Below are 23,318 nucleotides of genomic sequence, written 5' to 3' on the forward strand. Positions count from 1 at the left end.
AATATAGCCAAGCCAGTTCCAATCCCTAAATTCACTTGTGGGTCCCTAAAGCACAGCCAGAAGTGATCCCAGGAGCATCACTGGGTGTGACCAAAAAGCAAAAAAAAAAAAAAAACCAACAACAAAAATACCCAATGGACCAACTACCCCCATTCCAGAATTCTGGCTCTTTCCATTCTGACCTTTTTCTAGAAGGCCTGGGTCTGAGCATGGATATATATTTCCCACAGAGCCAGGGATCTGAGTATCAGAGCATCCATGGGTGTGGCCCCAAAACCAAAAAATAAACAAGGGAGGGGGCGCAAGAAGAAAGGTTTGGCTGACTTTGCGAGAGACTACGATCACGATCATGATCACTATACTGTTATTCGTCGATTTCCTCGAGCAGGCCCCAGTAACGTCTCCTTCATCCTAGCCCTGAGATTTTTAAGAAAGTGCCATATTCAAGGCTCTTTAGGAGAATGAGACCCATCATTGTTACTGGTATTTGGCACATTGGGTACGCCACGGGGAGTTTGCCAGACTCTGCCGTGTGGGCAGGTTACATTCAGTAGCCTGCCAGTTTGTCCAAAGCAGGAATGAGATAATAAGATGTCGCTTCCGGGAGCTAGGTTTTATAGTCTCTGAGTCTTGGCCGTTGATGTGATTATACGTCGCCAGGGGGCCAGTTCCCTGGTTGCAGCTGGTGCTTCCACTTTCTTGTTATATGCCACATGAGGCTATAGAATAGTCTTCCAGTGAAGGGTACAATACAGTCTTCAGTGAAGTTCAGGACAGTTGGCCAAAATTCCCAACTGCAAGATGCTCTGCTGGTCAAAGGGGTTGCTCAGATGAAAGATAGTACTTCCCTATGGCCCAAATCCTAACAGTGAGAGGGGTTCACAGCGGGCAAAAATCAAAACTACAAAGAGGATGCAGCATATGTTGTTCATGGTTGTCAATTACTGAGTATTAGCTAGTACAAAGTATATGCTCTGTATTACAAAGTATATACAAAGTATATGCTCTGTATAAGGTCTCTGATCCGGAATTCTGAAACCTTTGTCATTTCCTACATGATAAAAGCATTAGGAACATCTTTGTCTTTTGTTCTGTGGAATAAAATTGGGTTACAAGAGAGGTAATTTTGCAGAGGTTCTCTTTTATCTTTGCTTTTTTTTTGTTTCTTTTTTTTTGGGGGGGGGTTAAACACGCAGTTCTCAGGGCTTACTCCTGGCTCTGTGGTCAGTGATGCCTCCTGGCAATGCTTGGGAAACCTGTACTAGGGATTAATCCGGGTCCAACATGTGCAAGGAAAGCTCTTAAAATCTCTGTACTACCTCTTCCGCCCCTGTCTAGGTATCCTGAGTCAAGACAGTGTTTCCTTTCAGCATATTTAAAGCCCTACAGCCCCAGCCCAGGTATATAGCCACTAACTTCAAGAAGAGAGCCAGCCAGTCACAGTAACTTGAATACATTGATGCAGACATGTACACCTGTGGCTCACACTTGAATGTAGTTTAGTGAACAAAAATTGCAACACCAGATATACTGTTATCTGTTCACTTACATTTCCTCACACCTAGACTGGTTCCTGCCTCAAAGAGAATGATCTCAAATTCAGAACAAGCATTTTGGGCTAGAGAGGTAGTTGAAAGGACTGGAGTGCCTACCCTATATGCAGGAGCTCTGGTTTTCATCTGGGTTTCATCTCCAACAGGACAGGATCCCCGAGCACTGCTGGGAATAGTCCCTAGGCACTGTGCCAGGGAGTGGTCCTCTTCAAACACACAAAACAACCCAAAATAGGCAATGAAATGAACAGAAACTTTCTCAAAGAAGAAATCCGAATGGCAAAAAAGCACATGAGAAAATGCTCTACATCATTAATCATCAGGGAGATGCAGATCAAAACCACAATGAGATACCATCTCACACCTCAGAGACTGGCCCAAATTCAAAAGAACAAAAGCAACCGATGCTGGCGTGGATGTGGCGAGAAAGGGACACTCCTTCACTGTTGGTGGGAATGTCCACTGGTTCAGCCCTTCTGGAAAACAGTATGGACGATTCTCAAAAAATTAGAAATTGAGCTCCCATTTGACCCAGCAATACCACTCCTGGGAATATATCCCAGAGAGGCAAAAATGTATAGTCGAAGTGACATCTGCACTTGTTTGTTCATTGCAGCACTCTTTACAATAGCCAGAAACTGGAAGAAACCTGAATGCCCAAGAACAGATGACTGGTTAAAGAAACTTTGGTACATCTACACAATGGAGTACTATGTAGCTCTTAGAAAAGATGAAGTCATGAAATTTACATACAAGTGGTACAATATGGAAAGTATCATGCTAAGCGAAATGAGTCAGAAAGAGAGGGATAGACATAGAAAGATTGCATTCATCTGGGGGATATAAAGTAACAAAGTATGAGATTAATACCCAAGAATAGCTGAGATCAGCACCAGGAGGATTACTCCATAACTTAGAGGCCAGCCGGGTATCCTAGAGGAAAGGGCTATTCAGATAGAGAAGGGAGCACCAAATAAAGGATGTTTGGAGGATCCTCCCAGGAGGGGAGATGCATGTCGAAAGTAGACTATGGACTGAACATGTTTGCCACTCAATGCCTCTTTTGCAGACCACAACACCCAAAAGGAGAGAGAGAACACAGGGGATTGCCCTGCCACAGAGACGGGGGGATGGGGGGATGGGGGTGGGAGGGATATTATCCATGGTGGTGGAAAATGGGCACTGGTGGAGGGATGGGTATCTGATCATTGTATAATTGAAACCAAAGCACAAAAAATTGTAAATCTACAACTTTAAAAAAAAAATAAAATAAAATAAAGGGGGAAAAAAAAAAAAAAAAAAAAAAAAAAAACAACCCAAAATATGCATTGATCTCTTTTTTGTTGTTTGGGGCCACACCCAGAGTTGTTCAGGGCTTATTTCTGGCTGGGAGGTCAGGGATCACTCCTGGTGGGGCATATAGGGTGTCAGACATCAAACCTGGGTCAGTTTCTTACAAGGCAAACACCTTACCTGCTGTACTATCTCTCCGGCCCTGAATTTCTTTATTCAGCCCGGAATTTAGGAATTGACACATGCTAAATAAACACAAATGATGAAAATTCAATGTACAATTTTCCTCTATAGAAGACAGCCTGCCTGTCCTAATAGCATTTTCTCTCTCACACACACACACATACACACATACACACACTCTCTGTTTTCACAAAAATGGTTGGTGTGAGGAAGACCTACACATGTAGTAACCAGACATGTCAGGAGAGAAGTGTTATTGTTTCTGTGATTAAGGAGACACGTAAAGCAAGAAAATTAGATTTGTCTAACTCTCTATAATAAGTTCCATATGACTAAATTTATATGGAGCATCTCATCTCATGGTTACTATCACTCAATGAAGTGCTGCTAATCAACATATTCTATTCTAAGTGAAGAAATTGAAGCCGAGGCTTTAGACTTGCTCAGGAAAGGCTTATGAAATGCTAAAATCATCATTAGAACCAAACCATCCTCTTAAAGTGTCCTTTAAATTATATGTGTCCAATAAACCAAGGTTGAATTAATAGGATACTGTTTAAACATATCTTATTAGGTTCATTCAAAAACTGAAATACTAGCAGATATTACAACTCATATTTAGAAGACTAAATCACACTAGGAAATAATCATAACATATCAATTTTTATTTGCTGTAAAGTAGTATATGTAAAGATCCCAATTTTGGCTTGTAAAATCAGAATACACAGGAGACTAGGAAAAAATAACATTAATAGAAGATTTTTCAGTTACTTTTGTCTTCCTCATTGGTTGCTATGATATTTTCCTTACAATAAACACAGATTACTTTTATAACAAAAATGAACATTTCTTTTCTTTTTTTTCTTTTTGTTTTTGAGCTACACCTAGAGGTGCTTGGGGGATACCTAGAGGTATCTACAAGGGGATCTCTCCTGGCAGTGCTTGGGGACTAACTGGGGGACTAACAGTGCCAAGGAGCTAACTGGACACAAGGCATACAAAGCAAGTACTTTAGTCCCTGCACTCTTTCTCTGGAATGAAACATCTCGTTATCTTTTACAAACCTCCTACACAGTCTATCCAAACCTCCTCTCATGTGGCTTTTTTCCACTGGAATTTCTTTTACCCAACACATAAAGTCACTGACTAATGCTTAGTACAGTGGCTTTAAGTCACTGCTCTGTGGACAGGTGTTGGCTCTATAATATACAAAGGTTAAAAGCCACTGGCCTGGGAGAATCTTCACTTGGCTTCTGTAAGGGATGAGAAGGGTTGCTAGAGAACCCCCAAATGCCTAGTCCTCATTCTTGTGCCCAGTACTGCTTTCTATGTGCCCCCAGGAGGAAAAAGTTCTTTGAATATCGCCTGTGTTTCTTTTTCCTCGGATGATGCTCATTATAGGAAAGGAAGGAACAAAACGTTAAAAACAGTTCCTGCTTCAGAAACCTCCAGAAAGACTTCCAGTAGAGGATTTGGGGAGCATTTAAATGTTGATTGATTCCTAAAATGGGGTTCAAGACTATAGAAGGAAAAGTTTGAGGAGAGAATGACAGTGACTCTATAGACAAGTGGCACAGAGAACAGCTTTCCCTGAACATGGAAGGGGAGGCACCCTGGGAGTACCTTGAAAGTATCCCCCCCACTTCTTCTAATATTAATGGTCAGAATGTGTCTGGCGGCCAGAACACAGTGTTGGCAGATAGCGCTTTGGAAATCAGGCACCTTAACAGCCTTTGCCACAGGAGAGAAAACTGTCCTCTATGAATGACCGCTTAATACTGACATGATAAGCAGTAATTACTATTTACCTACTTAAGGCTGTCATGATCCCTAGCATCATTCCCTTTACAATCTGCTACACTTTCAGCTAGGGCTTTTCTTTCCCTTGCCAGGAACACCATATTAACAAAATTGTTCATGGCTTGGGGCCCCTCTCCCAATACGTTTATCAGTAATGAGACCAAAGTTAAGGCTCCAAGCTGTCACTTTTGAGGTGAAGGTGCAGAAAGACTGAAGCCTTTTTAAATTATGAAACAACTGCTGTGTTAAGCCCTGGGAGCAGAGCAGGGGAAAGCACCGAGGTGGTAAAAGGACATTCAGGCACAACAGGTTCAGCCTGAGCCCAATTCTGGAACAGAAAGCACTTAGGATCTGAGTTCCCTGAGCAAGCCACGTTGCTTAAGGATTTGAGAGCATAATAGAAGAGATCAGGGCCAAAAGCGGGTTATGAGGCTCTGAAGTCTCTTAATAACATATGGCCTAAAGGCCAACAGTGCATCAATCTTGCAGGTGCACATCAATCTTGCAGGTGCACATCAATCTTGCAACTCTGCTGCCTGCTGCTGCCGCTACTGCTGCCACTGCCCCTGCCACTGCCAGAGATGCCTAAAGTCAGACTCTCCTCCTTCCCCTCACCCTCCAACCCACTGCTTCCCTCACCTACCTTGGCTCATACCCTGCCTACAGTCTTACAGCTCCATCCAACAGTGCACCCGATACTCTCCGCAGCAGGGATGAAATTTCATCTTATCTTCAAAAGCCTCCTCAGACTGAGTCAGCAGATACCCATTGCCAAACAACTGTACTTGCATCAGAGATCCACTCCTCTCCATGTGTGTGGGTAAAATGAGCTTCTGTACTGGCAGTGGCAGTGCAGGGAGGGAGGAGGGGAAGTTTCCTGAGGCAGGGGATGTGCATTTCTCTCCCCCTGGGCGGGGTCAGGGAGGCGGAGAGTTCTCTGCCATTCAAACAGCACCACTCAGTGACTCACTCTGAGTCCACCCCCCACCCCCCACCATCACAGCACACTCTGGGATCACCAGGCATGTTAAGCAGTGGATGTTTCCAAAGCTGCTAACATGATTCCAACTGGAATCTTCATCATGGGATAAAGGATGTCTTTATCCTTCCATAAGTCCTTCCAACAACTCTCCCTGCTCTGAGAGAATTCCCAAAGATTGGCTTCTCTCAGAGGCTCTTGGCCCCTTCTGCATGGAAGCATTGCGCCCCTTTCCACAAACAGCAATCAGGATAGCAAAGAGCAAACTGCGTGCTGAGACTGCCTGTTTGCTGCACTCAGAACCTTCTGTATTTATTGGTGGCACGAAGACTGAAAAGGCAGGGATGGTGGTGAATGCTTACTACTCTGTGATGAAGATACCCTCCTTTAAGCTCATAGCAGACCCCACACAGAGCAGGAAACACTGAACAACAGCTTCCCCACCCCAAGCACCCCAGGTTGCTGTGAGACCCCTGCCCGCAGATCTCAGAACTTTGGCATCTTTGACCTAAGTCTCACCAAGAGATCTTGGCTCCTAGCCTTCAGATGGGGGAAAAGAGAAAAGGCCCAGGATGTACTAACTCTGCTCCAAGAACAACATTAAACTCTCCAGAGACCTGCTTTTCTGAGCAGATGTGAGGCCACAGTTGGACATTAGGCTCTTTCCAGGTCTGGGTCAAATCGAGGGCTGCCAAGGATAAAGCTGGGGGGAGGAGTACACTCTCTACCCCACTAAAAGAAAGGGAGCTGGGGGTACCAAGTGCAGTGCTGTTTCTGGATGCAAGGACTCAGGTCTCCAGCTGACAAGTAAATCCTAAGAGCAAAAGAATTTGAGCAAGGAGGTATAGAAACAGCCAACTCAGACCCATTGCTGCTCTTTGTATCAAATGAGTTTCTCGTGGTTAATAACAAAAAACCTTGAGTATGCTTGCCTTGGGTAGAGGCTTGATCATCTATAGGAAGACTCACCACTCACCCATGGTACTTTAAGTAAAAAGGAAGAAATGGGTGGGTTTTGAATTCCATTTGATATGAACACTACTGACAGCTGCAAAAGTTTCCCAAGCCTCTGAGTAAAACCTGCCAACTCTGATTCTTAAGCCAGAAAGTGTGTCTATGAAATCTGTATTTCTCTCCCAATAAAACATGATGAGGTCTGTCACTAAGATAATGTGCAACATTCCAGAACCTCACGTCCATTAAGGCATGGAGAAATCTGTTCAAATCAGCCTTCAAACTTTGCAAGGTCACCACTGTACACAAGCCATTTATCTAGCCTCTTTTCTTTCATCCTCCCTTTCATTCTGTGATTTATTTAATTTCATGAAATTTGAGGTCAGCAAACTATGGCTCTATTTTGATGTTTTGGGTGGTTTTGTTTGCTTTTCACTGTGATAAAATATAAATAACATAAAATTTACCATCTTAACATTTTTCATTGCACAATCTAGTGTCATCAAGTACAGTCACACAGTAGTGACTCTCCTCTATCTCCAGAACCTCCTCATGTGATACTCCTTCCATTTTTTGCATATAAAGTTGCATTCGAATGTAGCTACACTCATTTGTTTACATGTTCTCTATGCTGCATTCATGCTACAAAAATAAAATGTTGTAAAACAGATATCCTATGGGCCTCACCATTTCAAATCTTTGTTGTCCGACCTTTTACAGAAAACAACTGTTTGGTCTCTTCTCCAAACTAAAATCTATGCTGCATATCTAGTCGAATAGAGCTGACAGCTGGCAGCACAGCCTCTTCCAGCTTTCCACCAAAATATCTATGAAGATACAGCAAAATAAAGCTTTCCCAACTCATTAAAAACAGACTAGGGGATCCTATTGAATGAACATTGGAGAGATCTCTATTGGCAATAAACAGCAGGTGTTACTGAGAGAAATAAACTTTGGTCAACTCAGGCAGGGGCCACAAAATCCTACCAGAAGACAGCAAAAACAGTCTTCACTGCTCACCACTACTGCCTCATAGCTTGGAAATGTGGAGTTTCTCTTGTTACCAGCAAACAGAACACATGGGTCTCTTTTGCGTAATTAACTTTTGCAAAGAAAATTAACAAAGAATCAAAATTGCACTCATTGGAGTTTCCCCAAAATCCAAGATGGAGAATTGATGCCACTGGTACTAGCATACTATTTCCTAGAACTTACTCTGCCCTGAAAGTGGGAGTCATCAAAAAAGGGAAACTGCTCGCAATGAATGCAGGATATGGAGCATGGTGACAAGCACCAGAGCTGATAAGATCTGTCCCTGCATAGTGACCCAGTAGGGAATGTCTGAGTGCATTTTATAAGCACCAGGAATCTGGTGTTGAGTCCCATCCCCCAAGAATTATCACCTAGCTGCATTCCTAACTGCAGCATCTAGCAAAGCAGAGTTGGAAAGGTGATATGTCAGTGATGCTAAACTTTGTGTGATTGGACCATCCCCTTAGGACAAGACCCTCTATAAAATATGTGTATAGTTGGCAATAAAGTGAGTGGCCATCAGCTGTCTCCTGTAGTGGTTTTTCCGCACACATGTCATCCTTTGCCACGTGTCTGCCTGGACCTGATGTGTAACGTGTCTGTGAATGTTGGGGAAAAACAGTTTCCCAACAGCAGGAGGTAGCAGTTTTCCCTTATTTTATCTGATCAGATTTTCGTAGAACCCAGAGTAGGTGATTTATCTAAGGTCCAGCGAACCTACCAAGGTAAAACTAATGAGACCCTGGAAACAGGTTAGAATTTAAGTACAGTAACCATTCTGCCAAGAGTAGAGCTGAGAAGTTCTAAACAACACCAAGAAGGACCTGGGAATATTCAAAGGCAACCCATGTACTGCAAGATGTTTTTGACACAGAGTACATTGTTCATCATTTAAATATGCATCAACATACATCCCTGCCAGCCCAACAAAACAGCACCTATGAGGATCCTTGGCAGCACAGGTAAAAAGACAAATCGTTGGAAGATTTAGAAGAAGCACAGAAATCTGAACTCAGTTTCAGAAGCAAATTAAAATGCTTTAGAAAACTTTTACATCCTAATGGAGTAAGAGAAAATATTAATTCTACAAAACATGCAGAAAGCTATATGGAATACAACATTGAGATGGAAAAACTAAATGGAGGAGGAGAAAGCTTCACAAAAGAAGTGAAGAATTACAAAGATGTTAACATTACAGCAACCGAATTAAATTTCACATTGGAGATGACAAAAGAGCAAAATCAATCAGATTCAAAATATGAAAGCCAGGCATGCAGAGGAAAAGGCAAGCTGACATTAGAAATTCAACAAAGGTTGTTATTAGGAAATCTACTAATAACATACCAACTGTGGAGGTCAAAGGGGAAAAATCCAAATGAACCTCTCAGTAGAAGTCCAAAAGGCATTAGCCAAATTCAACAAACATTTTTATTTATTTTTAAAAGGCTGGGTAATGTCAGAATAAAACAATGCCTTAGCATTAAAACAGCTATCTTTTCTAAGCCATCAACATCGAGTCAACAGTGAAATATTATAAACACTTCCATAGTTCTAAATGTTACTGTCCCATGTGAAATGACGAAAAAATTAGAAAAAGGCTAGGGAAGTATCTCAGTTGTAGAATACTAGTCTCATATGGATAAGGCCTTGGATTCAGTCCTGGCTGAAAAAAAAATAATAGTAATATTAAAATTTGAATTTTAATATTTAAAATTTCAGTCAGTCCCTGGCAGAAAAAATAATAGCAATATTAAAATTTGAATCAAAGCAAAAATTTCTTCCAGAATCACTATTGCATAATTTTGTCCTACTATTGAAAGAATCGACCTTGGTAGTGATAGGTATGGTATTGCTATGATGGCTGCATGAAAAAGTATTGATTAAAGAGTATTGTAATTCCCAGAACCTCAATAAAAATGGTTAAAGAAATAATAAATATTTTGTCCTGGAACTTGCATCCAATACAGCTAGACTTGCAATAGAGGGAAAAGTATGTTTCACTCTAAAATGAACTAAATCCTTGTATCAGAGTGATATAATTTATTTCCAAATTAATCCAAAAGTGGCAACTGAAAAACAAAATTAGAAGTATTTAAGTATGGCAATCTACCATAAAATACAAAATCAAAATCTTTTGGCATACTGAAAATAAATATTTTGAAAATATTATATGTTATCTAAACTACAAATTATGCAGGAATGGCTGATGATAAATGTATAGAAGATATACACAGATACACACACACATACACACTGAAGAACATAAAAGCAGCATTGGATAAATTAAAAAAAGATATCAGGTGTTTCCCTAGGTGGAAGAGAGTTTCTCACACACCGCAAACAACAGTTGGAGACTAATTTAATCCTGACACTACCCAGAGATAGATTCATATTCACCAACTAAAAGGCTCAGTCCCACGGGGTTACCTTTTACTTCAGAAGCCCTGGTTCTTACCTGTACTTCTAATTGCTCTCTATAAAACAGAGATTACAGGGCAGGAGAAACAGTGCAGTGGATAAGATGCTTATCCTGCATACAGAGGACCCTGTTTCTATCCCCAGCAGTGTGTGTGGTCCCTGAACACCACTGTGTGTGGCCCCCAAACAAAACAAAAAATAGATGTTCCCATGGGCCCTTCTTTGCATTCCACTAATTTGTTAGAGTAGCTCAGAGATGTCAGAAACATCTGCTTTCTAGATTACTGAATTTTTATGCAAGGCTTTAATTCGTAAACAGTCAAATGAAAGAGATACAAAGGGTGAGATATAAAGAAAGGGTGTGGCAATCCATTCTCCAAGTTTCCACATGTTCACCAACCCAGAAAGATCTCTAGACATCCCCCTCTCCTACCATACACACAACTTCTTTCAGATAGTTTGAGGAAACATCATTGCATAGTCATGGTAGATTAGCACAATGGCCATTGGTTACTGACTAAACCTCCATATCCTCTCCTCTACAGGAGAGGAATAGGTCAATCTGAAAATTCACTGCATTGCACTGTACTGTCCTCCTGTTGTTCAACGATTTGTTCAAGCAGGCCCGGTAACGTCTCCATTGTGAGACTTGCTACTGTGTTTGGCATATGGCATACGTCATGGGTAGCTTGCCAGGCTTTGCTGTGTGGGTGAGATTCTCTCGGTAGCTTGCCGGGCTCTCCGAGAGGAGCAGAGGAATCTAACCTGGCTCAGCCGGGCCAGCTGCAGGCAAGGCAAAAAAAGTCCTACCACTGTGCTAGTTAATTCCACTGGCCACCATCCTCCACAACGCTTTCATTATTTGCTCATCAACGGGTAGGGCGTCTGCCTTGCACGCAGCCAACATGGCCGACCCGAGTTCGATTCCTCCGCCCCTCTCGGAGAGCCCGGCAAGCTACCGAGAGTATTCGATATGCCAGACACAGTAACAACAAAGTCTCCAATGGAGACGTTACTGGGCCCGCTCGAGCAAATCGACGATCAACGGGAGGGCCTTTACTTTTTTTTTTAACATGACAAAAGATGCCCTTTATCATTCTTAAGTCTTATGAAATACCATCAGCTTTGGAAGCTATGAGTATGGAACCAAGGATGAAGAAAAAAATAAATGTTTTCTATTATAAATCATAATATCAAAAGGTTACAACATTAACGAAAGCTAGTTTTAAAGACACTCATCAATTTTAATAGGGTCTGGGGATAGAGTCTGAAATAAATATTCTAAGTTCACTTGGAAGGGAGAATAATGGTTGTGATCAACCAGCTCCAGATAATATAGGCAGGGCTCGAGATAATACAGCCAGCCGAGTGCTTGCCTTGAATACAGTCAACAGGATACAATCCACAGCACCCCATATGGTTCCTTGAGCCCTGCAACTGATGAGTCCTGAGCACAGAGCCAGGAGTAATCCATAAGCACAATTAGGTGTGCACCCAAAAGAATTTATTGGGCTGGACAGAATAGATTCTACAAGGGTTAATATAGTTTTTTCTTGCATGCACAGGACCCCACTTTGATCCCTCATACCATATATTGTGCCCTGAGCAGCACCATGAATAATCTGTGGGCACAGAGCCAGTAGCAAGTCCTGAGTATCACTGGGTATGACCCAAAAATAAAGAATAGAAAAGAATTTATGATGTTCAAGTAAATAACAATTGGGGCAAATACAAAGTTATCATACACTACCTCCTATACTCACAAAAGTTACTGAGATAAATTAAGAAGCTAAAGATGTCTAGTAAAAACTAAATTGTCTACCTTTTCTTAAGATAGGAAGAGTCTTCATACATTAAAATCACTGGAATACATTAAAATGGTCTGAAGGGTGTTTGGAAACTAATCAATCTGAACAATAAGTATAAAACAGTATACAGCTAAAGCACTGTGAATAGTTAGCAGGGCTAGTAGAATATGTCAGGCATTTAATACAAAAGCAGACATTTCCATGAAGCTAAAGTCTGGAGAGTATTGCCTGAAAATGTGATAAAAGGTTAGCACTCTCTGTATATAAACAATTCAAACAAAAATCATTAAAACTTTGGGGGCTGGAGTGATAGCACAGCGGGTAGGGTGTTTGCCTTGCACGAGGCCGACCCGGGTTTGATTCCCAGCATCCCAAATGGTCCCCTGAGCACTGCCAGGAGTAATTCCTGAGTGCATGAGCCAGGAGTAACCCCTGTGAAATGCCGGGTGTGACCCCAAAACAAAAACAAAACAAAACAAAAACTTCTATGTAAGAACTGCACAAAGATCATGCAGTGACAATTCATAGATGAAAATATATAGTGAGTAAGACACATACAATAATTCTGTAACAGGTTTGGAATTTTGTTAAGTTTAATTTGGAGGGTAAAAAATGAGGAAAAGGGCAGAGGAAATAAGTAAGGCACTGGTAATGAGCTGGGAAATGCTAGGTAACACAATCCTCTTGCATGTTTTTAAAAGGTAATATTATCTATTAAGAATCTGAGATGCAAATTGGTTCTTTTTGTCTGGTTTGTTGGATGGTTGTTGATTTTCTCTTTAGGGCCACACCCAGGGGTTCTCAGGGGTGACGAATGGCCATGCAAAGGGGACCACATGGTGCCCAGGATCAAGCCAGGTTTGGCTGTATGTAAGTGCCTTAACTCAGACTATCTCTCTGACCCTTGCAAATTGGTCTTGATATGTAACTGGGTGTTCTTCCTAAAGGTAATTGAGACAGATAACCTTCTTCAAAGTTAACAGTAGAATAGAAAGTGCAGAATGATCATTAAGGATATATTGATTTTACTCAAACCTGTGTGACAAAAATAATGTTGTGACTTGTACATTCAAGGTACCAGCAAGCAGCTCTTCAGGAAAGAATGATTCAAAATAACCATTAAATGAGCAAAAAGACCATGGCTTTGATTTAAAGATTCACACAATAAAACACGTAATTCTGCCACTGCTTTAAGAACAACCATGTAGACAAGAAGAATTCAAAAAGAGGTCTTCTGGGGCTAGTACGGGTTTAGGCTCCTGCCTTGCATGTGAATAACCCCAGATCTACCCTCAGTACCACCCACAGTCTTGAGTCCCACCAGGAGTGATCCTTACACACAGAGGCAGGAGTAAGCCCTGAGTACCAACAGTTATGGCTCCCAAAACAAAATTCAAAAATAAATAAATAAATAAATAAACAGGACTTCAGGGGCCAAAGACTGCCAGGGTAGAATTTTAGGAATTAGAACTACTAGAGATAGAAGAGCATCATGCCCAAAATGGCTGTGTTAATTGGGTCAGGTAGAAATTATTTCCAATCTTAGCTTTACGCTTTGGATGTATAACCTCTTGTGGGGCAGAGATCCAAAAAACAGACTTCGCAAGTCCTATGTCAAGTGATGGCCACATTTGAGACCTTGCCAGAAAGGGAAACCATCATTCTCTCTTGTCAAGAATATCAAAGGAACCCTGTGGAGAATAATGCCATCCCTCTTCCCCCAAAAAACTGTCAGTCCCTGTTCAACCTTGGGCATACTTCCTGCTGGGCAACACAATTAAAAATATAGGAAATAGATAATTTCTCAGCAAAAATAAATGATAGTGATTGGGTATGCCTTTGTGAAGAATATGCCAGTCTCTCCTTAGCTAAGAAGCTGACAAATTCATGCATTTCTGGCCGAGTAAAATGCCATTAAGAGTATAGAGTGTTTGTTAATGAACTTATAGAACAAGTATAGAGTGTTTGTTAATGAACTTATAGAACACGGCTGGTAAGAGTACCCATCTAGGTACAGTGATATTTATGGAATTCCCAATAGAATGTATAAATGGTTTTAACCCTTCACTAAACCGAGGAGCAAAAAACATTCACTTGACTAATAAAATGATTTGGCAAGCTGGGTAAGACAGACACTGAATCAAAGTCCACCTGCATAACGCACAGTCCACTAAGTCACTTCAACTTTCTGAGCCACTATTTTTTTTGATCCCACTGAAAATACTATTTGCATACTATATAGGTTGGTTGGAATAATAAAATTAAACAGTCCACAGTAAGAGTACTGAGCACACAAGCTCAGTATCATGAGCACAGAAAGAGTACTGAGCACACAAGCTCTGATTATGAGTATTAGCAAGTAAAGGAAGAATGGGAATCTTGATTGCATCTCTATGTAATCTTTAGCCAAATTACCCACAAATTTTTATTTCGCAGTTTTAGAAATATCTTTATTAGTTCATGGCATTAAAGATTAGATTATGTAAAGCAGATTACTTTGAAAACAGTGGGGCCATAGAAATAGCTCAAAAGGATAGTGCACATGTTTTGCATGTGGGAGGCCTGGGTTCAATCCCCAGCACCACATAATCCCCAGCACCAAACTCTCCTGGAATCACTCCTATAAACCCACACAAGGCACTGCAGTGGAAGGGAGGAAGTAAGAGAGGAAGAATGGAAGGAAATGATACTAAGCTATTTTTCAAACCTGTCTACATTTGAGAACTGATTTTTATCTTCCTACTATATGTGCATTGCTGCACATGTTGAATGCTATCCACCCATGAAAAACAATGTCTATGGTAAATGTGGATAATGAATGTTCTCCAAGAAATTATGCTGAGGAATAAAAAAGGCCAATCTATTTCTTTTGTTTGTTGTTGAGTCACATCCAGTAATGCTCAGGGGTTGTTCCTAGTTCTACACTCGGGAAGGTCAATCCAATTTTATAGCATTTTAAAATGGCAAACTTATACAAATATGGAACAGATTGGTTGACATTAATCATATATAAGGATATAATGTACAGCTAGGATGATAGTGGATATGTTTTTTATAAGGGCACCAGGGTAACTGTTAAGGTGGTGAACTCTGCATATATGTTGACAACCTAGCTGTGATTTTTTTCACTCTAGTTTTTACAAGAGGTTATCATTAGAAGGAACTAGGCTAAGGGCACATAGTCTCTTTGGAGGATATCTAGTCAATAGTACATATATGTGATCTCACTGTATCTTTATTATTGCATCTACTAACTTAACAAATTATATTTCATTACCTTATAATGTAAACTTTAATTTTAAAGTATGTCATTAAAGGGTCTGTAATAAAGTAGGGGGAATTTACATTTGAAGTAAACAGGGCAGAATAGGAAACCCAAACTAAAGAAGACAACAGGGGAAGGAATACTCATTTTAAGAGATTGCAGAAAGTAGGAAGAAGCAACAAAATAATTTTAGTAAACGCTATAGAATTGTACAAAAATATATTTAGGTAAAAAGAAGAAAAATATCCAAAAGTAGATACCATGAAGGAACTGATATTAGATGAGGTGCTTACTAACAACAGAACATGAGAGAGTAAAAAAAAAAAGAACAAACTAAGGCCAAGATAGAACCCATGCATACAGATATTTTTAAATGATGAGAAAAGAGGCTGCTATATGCCTAATTAAATTCCATGACAACACATTTGAAGATACAGGAAATAGATAATTTCTCAGCAAAAATGAGTGACCAGAATTGACCCCAAAGATGAATAGATTAATTATCCAAGAAGACACTGGAAAGGTGATTAAGAGTCTGCCAACTAAAAAAGACCCCAAGACCAAATGAGTTTCATGGTTGGGTTTTACTTGACCTTTGAAAATCACAGTTTCTAAGGGCAATTAAAGTACTCCAGGGCAGAGAAAAAGGAAGGAATAGTCAAAAGCTCATCTTACCTAACCTTCATAATTTTAATCACTAGATCTGATGAAAAGGTTACCAGAAAAAAAATACTTCAAACTCATTTAGGTAAACTGAGGGAAAGTTCTAAATAAAAGATTGACAGACTCTAACAATATAGTAAAATAATAATGTACTATAATGTACTATAGTTAGCAGGACTGACAGGATAATTAACGCAAGGGCAGTTCAAATCAGAAAATCTATCAACAACTCATTGTACCAAAACTTAACTGAAATATATATACCAACAATAAACATTGAGAAAACAGCTGTAAAATACAGAAACCACCCTCCTTCAAAACTATCTCTTTAACAAACCCCAAAAGCAAACACAAAAGAACAAATACACTTTGAAACTGATTTTAGAAATCACCCTTCCCCCAGCACCATTTTTCAAAACTCTGTATTTGAGTTTCTGCAAAAACAAAAATACAAGAAAATGACTAACCTTGGGAAAGGAGGAATAAAAGCAAAATAAAATGTTAGAACTAACATAATTTTTATATAAATGCTAGACAAAAGAACCATTGTTAAAATCAATAAACTTTTCCAATTCTACCAATGAAATAAGCAGCACTGCACTGCACTGTCCTCCCGTTGTTCATCGATTTTGCTCGAGCGGGTCCAGTAACGTCTCCATTGTGAGACTTGTTGTTACTGTGTTTGGCATATTGAATATGTCACGGGGAGCTTGTCAGGTTTTGCCTTGCGGGCAAGATACTCTTGGTAGCTTGCCTGGCTCTCCAAGAGAGGCGGAGGAATCGAACCCAGTTTGGCCAGCCGCTTGCAAGGCAAACACCTTATTGCTGTGCTATCACTCCAGCCCAAGGAAATAAGTAAAGGAAGAAAACATTCCAATCATAATGGGCTCCCCAAAATTACTAATTCTCCAGGAATAAATGTATCATAAAGGCACAGGGGATATAAGAACAAGAGGATAAATAAAATCAAAAAACAAAGCAAGATCTGAGTAGAAAGAAATACCAGCTTAGGTTCGAATACTCTGCCCCTCTTGGAGAGCCCGACAAGCTACTGAGAGTATCTCACCCGCACAGCAAAGCCTGGCAAGCTACCCATGACATATTCTGTATGCCAAACACAGTAACAAATGTCACAATGGAGGCGTTACTGGGCCCACTTGAGCAAATCGATGAACAACGGGAGGGCAGTGACAGTGACAGTGACAGGTTAAAAGAGCTGTATCATTTAAAAAAAATTGATTCTCACAAAAAATACAAATTTAATGCAATTCTAATTTTAGAACCCAATTTTGTGCAGGAGATTTGACTGAAAGTGATCTTAAAATTTGTATGTAAGAAAAAAATGTTAAAGACTGGCCAAGGAAAACATTTTTAACTAATGTAGCACTGTAGCACTGTCTTCCCGTTGTTCATCGATTTGCTCAAGCAGGCACCAATAACATCTCACAACAAATTATGAGACTTGTTGTTATTGTTTTTGGCATATCAAATACAACACGGGTAGCTTGCCAGGCTTTGCCATGCGGGCAAAGATACTCTTGGTAGGTAGCTTGCCAGGATCTCCAAGAGGGGCGGAGGAATCGAACCCGGGTTGGCTGCATGCAAGGTAAACGCCCTACCCACTGTGCTATCGCTCCAGCCCTAATGTAATGAAATCAATATGATTTAGGTATTGGGGGAAGTGAACAGAGTAAATGCCCCCAAACTATGCTGCCTGGCTTATGGATTGTTTTCAGCTAACTGCTATTAGATCTCAGTTGATTCAGAAAAGCATTATTTTACCCTTTCCTTAACTGCTTAACATAATTTAGATAGCAACTTTGTCCCAGGAAGTGAGCTAGCACCAGGGTTAAAGACAAAAACTATGAGCTAATTGCAGTGGATTGGGGGTCAGGATGATTTAGCAGGCCTGTTTGCTCAGTCTTCTCTGGTTGCTTTGTCTCAGCATAGCATGACAAACATATGCTCTTCTCATCCTGTAATTGTCTTCCTTGGCTTTGAAGATTCAGACCTGGAGCCCCTTCTGCCCAGCCCAGTATGGCATATAAATCCTAATGGCATGACTGCAGGACCACCTCATGTCTTTGTTGAACTCACATGTGTATGAAATTAAGTTTGTTTTTTTCTCCTGTACGTCTGTCTTATGTCATCTTATAAAAACCTGGTAGGACAGAAAGGGAAAAAAAAAATCCCTCCCAGAAAGTACACAAACAGATGAAACAATAGAGAATCCATAAATGGATCCTAGTATAAAAAAACTTTAATAGAATACAAATACAGTAGTTAAATTCACAAGGAAAACTAGTAATTACATATTATGCTATTACAGTCCATTAGCCAAGACTGGAAACCCAGAAATTAAATAATTAAAATTGCATTTGGATATGAAAATGTATTTTAAAAATTATATGAGAAATCTATACCATCAGCAAAGTCAGAGCATACATATTTGGTAAATGAAAACTTACCAATGATTATGGACAAATATCCAAATTATTCAACCAACTTTTGTAAGTTAAGTAAAATATAAACAACTCACAGAAAAATGGGAAAATAACAGAAATAATTAAAAAATAGGTGAAATACTGAAATTCATCAGTAATGAAGAAAATACATCCATTAAGTTATCAAAATTATAGCACTGCACTGTAGCACTGTCCTCACATTGTTCATCGATTTGCTCAAGCAGACACCAGTAATGTCTCCATTGTAAGAATTGCTGTTACTATTTTTTGGCATATCAAATATGTCACGGGTAGCTTGCCAGGCTCTGCCGTGCGGGCGGGATACTCTCGGTAGTTTGCCGGGCTCTCCAAGAGTGGTAGAGGACTCGAACCTGGGTCGGCCATGTGCAAGGCAAATGCCCTACCCACTGTGCTATACTCCAGCCCATCAAAATTATAAAAGAACCAAAACATCTTATGCTGGCTGGGCTATGAAAAAAATTCTTATACATTAAATACAAAAAAGAAAAAGCAAATTATAGCAGCCTGGTTTTATAAAACAATACAAAATATCTAATTTGAATATATAATGTATTTAAATATATGTATTTTTATTTATTTATAAAGAGTTAAAAGCACCAGTATATTCAGACAGGTGAATAATATTATTTCAGCATTGATAGTAGTGGCAGAAATCTGCAAAGAATGAATGTAAATGTTCACTAATAAGGAACCACTAAATTGTTGCACATCAATTAAATATTTTAAAACCTTAAGATAATGAAACTATGGTAGACTTACTTTTGAAAAACAAATAATGAACAACAAAACATCCCCAAACTCATGTTATGTGTGTATATGTGCTTCTATGTGTATATGTGTATGTCAGAGTATGTGCACATGCCTGCCTATGAGCACACAGAAAAAACCAGAAGTGGACATACTGGTGTAGTAATATGCTGGGATGGCATAGAAAGGCAAAAGCAGAACAAGGAAAATAAAAAACAAAAGTATTGCCATAAAAAATTAATCCAGCAACCATATCTGTGATTTTTGTATGTCTAGATGTATATATAAATTAACTTTAATTGAGAAAAGATATAGTGAAAAAAAACTAAACGTGATCTTATCTTATTAAAAAAAGAAGGGCAAAAACCAAAATTATCTCCTGGTGGTAGGATTACACTTGATGTGCATTTTCTTCTTTAGGTGTGTCTACATTTTCTTTAATCGGAATTTTTACCTTCCTAATAATGAAATGGTCAGACTTCTTCGTCAAGACCCTAAATGATCGGTTTGAGGCTCTACATGTTCCTAAAACGAACAGATACCATTGGGCTACGCTAGCACGCAACCGGGATGAATGGAGACGTTACTGGCACCCGCTCGAATAAATCGATGAATAACGGGGATTAAGTGATTAAGTGATTAAGTGAATAATGAAATAAAACTAATAAATGTGGCGCTTAAAACATTACACTTGAAAAATTGAGCTCATTTTGAAAAATCAAAGGAAGGAAACAAGATTAAATACTCCTCCCGCTCAGGAGCTAAGTTTCAGATACATAAAATCAGGATCCATTATTCCTCATCCAGCAGAAAGTTGCTCACCCAAGGCAAGAGACTAAATGGCTATTCCAAGGAGCTATTTGAAGCAGCAAATGGGGTATACTTTCCCCTACCCAACACTTTAATGATTTAAGTAAATCAGAAAGCCATTTGTACCACTCTGAATTATCCAAGGATCTATTGGGTTCTTTACTTCCTGCCCCTCTCTCTGGCTTGAGGCCATTTCACTGCTCAGAAACAATCCAAAATGAGAGTCCAAGAAGGGAGAAAGATGAGATTAATTTGGTCGATTTAGCTTCTCATTAGCAACTCTAATAAAAGGCTTGATACTTGAGATGGTCACAACTCATGGTTAAAATAAGGGTTCCGGGACTCTGGAGAATTTCATTTAAGTGAACTTGCCCGAGAGACTTAGATTTGATTTGAATTTGATGCTTGCTATTTTTAAGAAGTCAGTATTTGTAATAAGGTGATATGTTCCTCTCATTTCAGTTTGCACTTTCAGAGGGGGGAAAGTCACAAAAATAAAGCCCTGGGAAGTAAAGAATCATAGCCACAGTGGACCACAATACAGAAATTCTTGCAAGAAGGGGAACTTTGTAAGGGAGAATACCTTAACCATAAACCACTAGAAGGAATCACTCAAAAGGATTTGTTGGCCTTGATAAAAGCCAATTCTATATATACAATTTCTTTTACACTTGGCCCTCATAGACTTCTGTCCCATGGGGAACCCAAAGACAAGAGGTACAAACCCAAGGTATTCATAGAGAAAGTGAGTCATCCTTTGTTATCAAACAGACAAAATGGCCTGAAAAGCAATGCCAACAGAACAAAAAATCATTTTTTCCTTACTTGAAGATGACGATAGCACTGCGACATGGTGGGCAGGCCAGGAGAAAGATCTGCAATTGAAAAAGAATGAAATATGATTATCAAAAAAATGCTAGACTCAGTGAGACAATGATATAATAATAAGCATGGTAACAGTAATACTAATAATAATGAAACATTCAAATGCTAACAGCAAAAGAGATAACAAAAATGGCAAGCAGGTGCTTTTCCAAAGTGTATATATGTTTGTATTTGCAAAAATACAAAAAGTATGTGCATCTGGGCGTGGGCTTGGGTGAGTGAGGCAGGGGAGATGGAGAAAGTTTTCCTTAGTGCCTTTAACTTCTTAAATACTTCTTAACTTCAAGAGTGACACTCAATTTTTCAACTCTTGAACTTCAGTCTTACACAAGTAACCAGTCTAAGAAGATTTCACCCAGGGCAAGTAAAAAATAGATTCTGAGCATAGGACAAAATATCATCTGTTTTGTCTCTCATGAGGAAAAGTGGGTTAAGCATTACCCAGTATTGTCTGATTTAACAAAGAAAAATACAGGACAGTGAGTTTAAATCTGAATTTCAGATAAACAGTGAATAATGTTTTTGTATAAGCATTACTCTAAATATTATGTGGAACATGCATACATTAAATATTATTCACTGTTTATTATAATCTCCAATATAATTGGGCATCCCAATTTTTTGTTTTGGTTTTATATTCTGGGGTCACACCCACCAGTGCTCAGAGATTATTCCTGGCTCTCCAACCAGAGATGAATCCTAGTAGGTCTTGGGGAAGTTTGTGATGCCCTGGATCAAATTTGGCCAGCCATGTGCAAAGCAAGCAAACTTCTTGCTGTACAAGTCCCATACATATCCCAGTTTTATCGACAATCCTGTTTACACTGTCATCCTTAGACTCAAAACATACTTTTTTTCACTTTTGTTTTGGTGTGGGTCTTGGAGCCACACTTGGCAGTACCCAGGGTTTGCTACTGGCTGTGCTCAGGGATCACGCCTGAAAGTACTCAGGGGACCACAATAAAGCTAAATATTGCATTAGGATTGGCCACATGTGATATACTTATGAGCCACTCTCTCTGACCCTCAAAATAAAATTTTGATTTTACTAGTTTGTTTCTCAGCATGACTAGGTAGTTTGACTCTTCTATTCTCTTCATACGTCAAACCAAATGAAAATAACTGTGTCCTAGAGAAGCAAATGGTTCCATGCTACTTGGCTGAACACAGGTCTGACTTAACAGTATTTGAAAACCAGCAGCAATATACGTTTTGGGCCTTCACCTAAGTACTGGTCCTCAAATGTCTGGGAGGACAAAGGAACCACAGCAGAGTTTGTGGAACATGTAAATTCTTGGGCTTCTCACAAAGAATTTTGAGTCACAAGTCTGAGACCTCAGGAACCTGCATATTTAACAAATTCCCCAGGGGATTTAACCACTCCTAGCAGCCAGTAAAAGATCTCAGCCTGAATTGCTACAGGGGTCAAAGACATTCAAGCAAGACTTATGGACTGATAAAAAGTAAGTCATATGTAGGATAACACTGGTTTCATAGCCTCTGGTAGTTTATGTTTATTGGGCTGCTCCCATCACAGTGCTCTCATTCCTGTGGGTTTATTTGTAACTTCTTTCTTTGGGCTCTGTTGACTTGTAAATATTGTTTTCCTCTTCTCCTTAAGTCCTTTGCATAGTTTATTCAGAGCAATATCCTTTTTGTATGGACACAGAAAGACAGTAAATGCTTTTGTAACACGGGAGTTTATTGACACTCAGTGATATTTTCCTCCTGGGCATCTGTTCTCTTGACCTAAGTCTAAGCTGCCCTTACATCCCAGCACCACCAAAGGCAGGGTCCCAACAAGGGACTGGATGGACCCAGGGTCAGCGGTGAGTTATGCGCTACCCTGGCATTGAAATGGGCCTGGCAAAGTGCCTAATGCTTAACTATAAGTTAAGAGCATGGTCATGGACAAATGCTGTCATGATCCAAAAAGTAATAACTAGATTTGGACCCTGCTGGGATTAGGAATGATTAATCTGGCCTGAGCATGGTACTCTGAGTCTATGGCAAGATGTTCCTAGGAGAGCTGCCCTACAAGCCTCAATGTATCTCTTACTGTGTCCATACAAAAATAACTAATATTAACGTGCTGGAGCGATAGCACAGTGGGTAGGGCGTTCGCCTTACAAGCGGCCAACATGGTCGACCCGAGTTCGATTCCTCCGCCCCTCTCGGAGAGCCCGGCAAGCTACCGAGAGTATTCGATATGCCAGACACAGTAACAACAAAGTCTCCAATGGAGACGTTACTGGGCCCGCTGGAGCAAATCTCGACGATCAACGGGAGGGCCTTTACCTTTTACCTTTAACATGTTGATTGAGTTATTGGACTGAGGAAAAGAGAAAAACACCTTAGAGGTATTTTGCCCATGGGCAGTCAGGAAGGGATTTGGAATACCCCTAGGTGGTGTTTCCCAGCCCTTGAGCCAGATGGGCAGTC

General features: G+C 40.0%; 1 protein-coding gene across 5 annotated transcripts in view; it reads right to left on the reverse strand.

The window, feature by feature from the left end:
- TMEM164 (transmembrane protein 164) overlaps positions 1-23,318 on the reverse strand; it is a 544,838-nt gene that overhangs the window by 443,539 nt on the left and 77,981 nt on the right. For all 5 annotated transcript variants that reach the window (XM_056125663.1, XM_056125661.1, XM_056125662.1 and 2 more), the window contains one exon: positions 20,817-20,866. In XM_056125663.1, coding sequence (XP_055981638.1) covers positions 20,817-20,866 — 50 coding nt within the window. The remainder of the gene's footprint in view (positions 1-20,816; positions 20,867-23,318) is intronic.

Source organism: Sorex fumeus, unplaced genomic scaffold, assembly GCF_029834395.1.
Source record: "Sorex fumeus unplaced genomic scaffold, SorFum_2.1 ptg000058l, whole genome shotgun sequence".
Classification (NCBI taxonomy): domain Eukaryota; kingdom Metazoa; phylum Chordata; class Mammalia; order Eulipotyphla; family Soricidae; genus Sorex; species Sorex fumeus.